Source organism: Phragmites australis, chromosome 10, assembly GCF_958298935.1.
Source record: "Phragmites australis chromosome 10, lpPhrAust1.1, whole genome shotgun sequence".
Taxonomy (NCBI): domain Eukaryota; kingdom Viridiplantae; phylum Streptophyta; class Magnoliopsida; order Poales; family Poaceae; genus Phragmites; species Phragmites australis.
Window position 1 is genome coordinate 9504016 of NC_084930.1, and position 2919 is coordinate 9506934.

General features: G+C 50.6%; 1 protein-coding gene across 1 annotated transcript; it reads left to right on the forward strand.

Annotated features, from left to right (window-relative positions):
- The first annotated feature begins 325 nt into the window (after positions 1-325).
- LOC133930077 (uncharacterized) lies at positions 326-928 on the forward strand. Its single transcript, XM_062376786.1, has one exon. The coding sequence runs from the start codon at positions 326-328 to the stop codon at positions 926-928; it is 603 nt and encodes a 200-aa protein (XP_062232770.1).
- Positions 929-2919: the final 1991 nt, after the last annotated feature.

Below are 2919 nucleotides of genomic sequence, written 5' to 3' on the forward strand. Positions count from 1 at the left end.
GGACTCTAGTAGTACGTGCTTGTGCTAATCCGGCCCTTTTTTTAGCGGTGAGCAGGCGGTTTGTTATCGTCCGTGTTAAACAAATTGGCTCAGTCTACAGCTGACAGCGCTGCCTGATTCCTTCGCCTGCTCCAAGCCATGCTTGCGAGTCTTCAGGGGATAAGGACGCGTCGCCCGGGAGTTTCTCCACCAGAACGTGTTACACTCTGATCCATTTGTATAGGAGTCTGTTAGAGTCGGTTCAGCACTTGTGTGCGTGTGTATCCTCTATATATACGATGTACATACAATGAATACAATAGAGAGCTTCACTCTAGACGCTTTCATGGTGTCCAAGCGGGTTGAAGCCGCCATTGACAACCTGCTCGCAACCACTGCCATTTCTTCCGCTGCTACGCCTACAAACTCTGAGTCCTCAGTCGCTTCTTCCTCCCCTGAGCACAATCTTGGCGGTCACACCATGTCGCTGCCTCCCCATCCTGCTTCCTCATGGACAATTCAGATGGTCGCCATTCGATCCCACGTTCCCATCACGCTCGATCTCTCGGAATCCAACTACAACCAGTGGCGCACTTTCTTCAACACCGTGTTCAGGAAGTTTGCCCTCGGCTCTCACATCAACACCCCATCTGCTCAAGCTCCTATCGACGTCGAGTGGGTCATGATCGATTTCGCAATCGTGAACTGGCTCTACACGACGGTGTCCAAGGAGATCCTCGAGCTTGTGATGAAACCTGGTAGCATTGCCTACGACGTGTGGCACACCATTGAGGGCCTCTTCCGCGACAATCGCCTCACTCGTGCCGTCTACATTGAGGCGGAATTCTGCAGTCTGTATCAAGGCGATCTCACAATTATGCAATACTGCTTCAAGCTGAAACATTGTACGATGTCGGCTAGCCAGTGCGTGAGGAGAACCAATTCTTGAATCTCCTGCACGGGCTGAATCCTAAATATCCCGGTGATTACAAGCAAGGATACGCTGTCGTCACTGCTCTCCGTCCACTCCTCACTGCTCCCTGGAAGAACTGCAATCCGAGCAGGCCGACAAGCAAGTTGTCGCCTAGGCTCTATTTGCCGGACGACCACAATCTTCTTCCTCTACGGCTGATTCTTCCGGCGGTCCAAAATCCAAGACAAAGAAAAAGAAACCTCCTCGGTCGTCCAATTCCACCAATTCAACATCGTTTGGGTCCACCTCGGGCATCCTCGACTCCTACTCCGGCATGGACGCCCAGGTTCAACCCATGGACCGGCATGGTTCATGCGTGGCCTATGCAGTGGCATCCACCCAACACCGGGGTTCTTGGCCCACAGCCTAGCGCGCCAGTTGCTCAGCAAGCTCTGACCGCGTCTGCTCCCTCGACGACGAACTTCTCTGCTCCCTCCAATGTTTGGGATCAGAGTGGTCTCCTTCACACCCTGAACAGTGCCGAGGTCACCACTCCAGCTGCTTCCAACACCTCTGACTGGGACTTCGATACTGGGGCTACATCCCACCTTGCCTCCAATCCGGGTATCCTTCACTCTCTCCATCCTTCCCCCTCCTCATCTCATATTATTGTCGGCAACGGTAACTCCATTCATGTAATTCACACTGGCATATCCTCTCTTCCCACTGATACTGGTTCTTTACATCTTGACCATGTCTTGTTCTCTCCTCACTTGATTAAGAACTTTGTTTCAGTTCGGCAACTCACTCAAGATAATCTCATTACTGTTGAATTTGACTCATCTGGCTTTTCTATTAAGGATCTTCAAGCAAGGAAGGTGATCCTCTAATGTAATAGCCATGGCGATCTTTACCCCCTTCTCTCACGCGCTGCCATCAGCCTCTACGCCAAATCTTCACTAGTGGACCTTTGGCACCATCGGCTTGGGCATCTCAGCTTCAAGATCCTCGATCAAACTCTGATTTCCTTTAATTTTTCTTGTAATAAGTCCACCCTACATACATGTCATGCTTGCAAGATGGGTAAACATGTACTACTGCCTTTTACTTCATCCACAAATGCATGTTTGTTTCCTTTCCAACTTATTCAAATATTTGTGCAAGGACCTGGAGAATTTTTGGATGCTATAGTTGCTAGGTTTAATGAAATTGTTAGCAATCTCAGATCCATCGATATTTTACCCTACTCTAATCATAAAAGGGTGATCAAGCTTATTTATACTTTGATCGTAGTATATGGAAAGTGAAGATCCCGAGCATTGATGAGTCATTCAGTTATGACACATTGACTTGTGATAAACTTTTAGCAAAGTCAAATCTACCGAGATAGCCAAGGCAGTTAGGATAGACCTAGGAAACCTCTTATCTCAGAATATAGTGTTGGTTTCAAGATATAGTGGTGGTAGTCAGGCTGGAGTTGGCTTTACTTGTGTTAACCCTTCACCCAGCAGCTTTACTTGGCTGGCTAGGCGGCAGCGGGCGACTGGCTTCGAGCAACGATGCGCAGGAGTGCAGGAGGCGGCGTATTCAACAGCCAGACGAGGGAGGAGATGGCTTGCAGTGCCATAGTGGTGATGGCGGTGTTCGGCGCCGTGGCTGGCGGGGGAGAAAGACGGCATCACGGCCATGCCATTGGACAGCAACGATGGGGCGGTGTTGCTTCCTGTGGGCGCCAAGGAGGGCGGCTCGCGTGCGGGTGTGGTTGTCGGCGTGCTACAGGTGGCGGACCTGATGGCCCTGCGGCGCAGTGAAGCGAGAAGGCCGCTAGCTTTCATGCCGGTGGTGCCTACATCCACCCATTTTTTCATTTTTTTATATGTGGCCTTCGAGCCACCGCGTTCTATGCAGAGGGCGGTCGTTGGGTTCCGATCGGCGGCGATGGCTTTGAGCAATTGTGCATATCGTCTTTGAGCCGGTGGATGCAATGAACATCACTCATGAACAGTAGTAGTAGAAACCCTAGTTAG

What these genes read in the sequence shown, in the direction of transcription:
- LOC133930077 (XM_062376786.1), top strand. Translation starts at nt 326, where the DNA reads ATGGTGTCCAAGCGGGTTGAAGCCGCCATTGACAACCTGCTCGCAACC.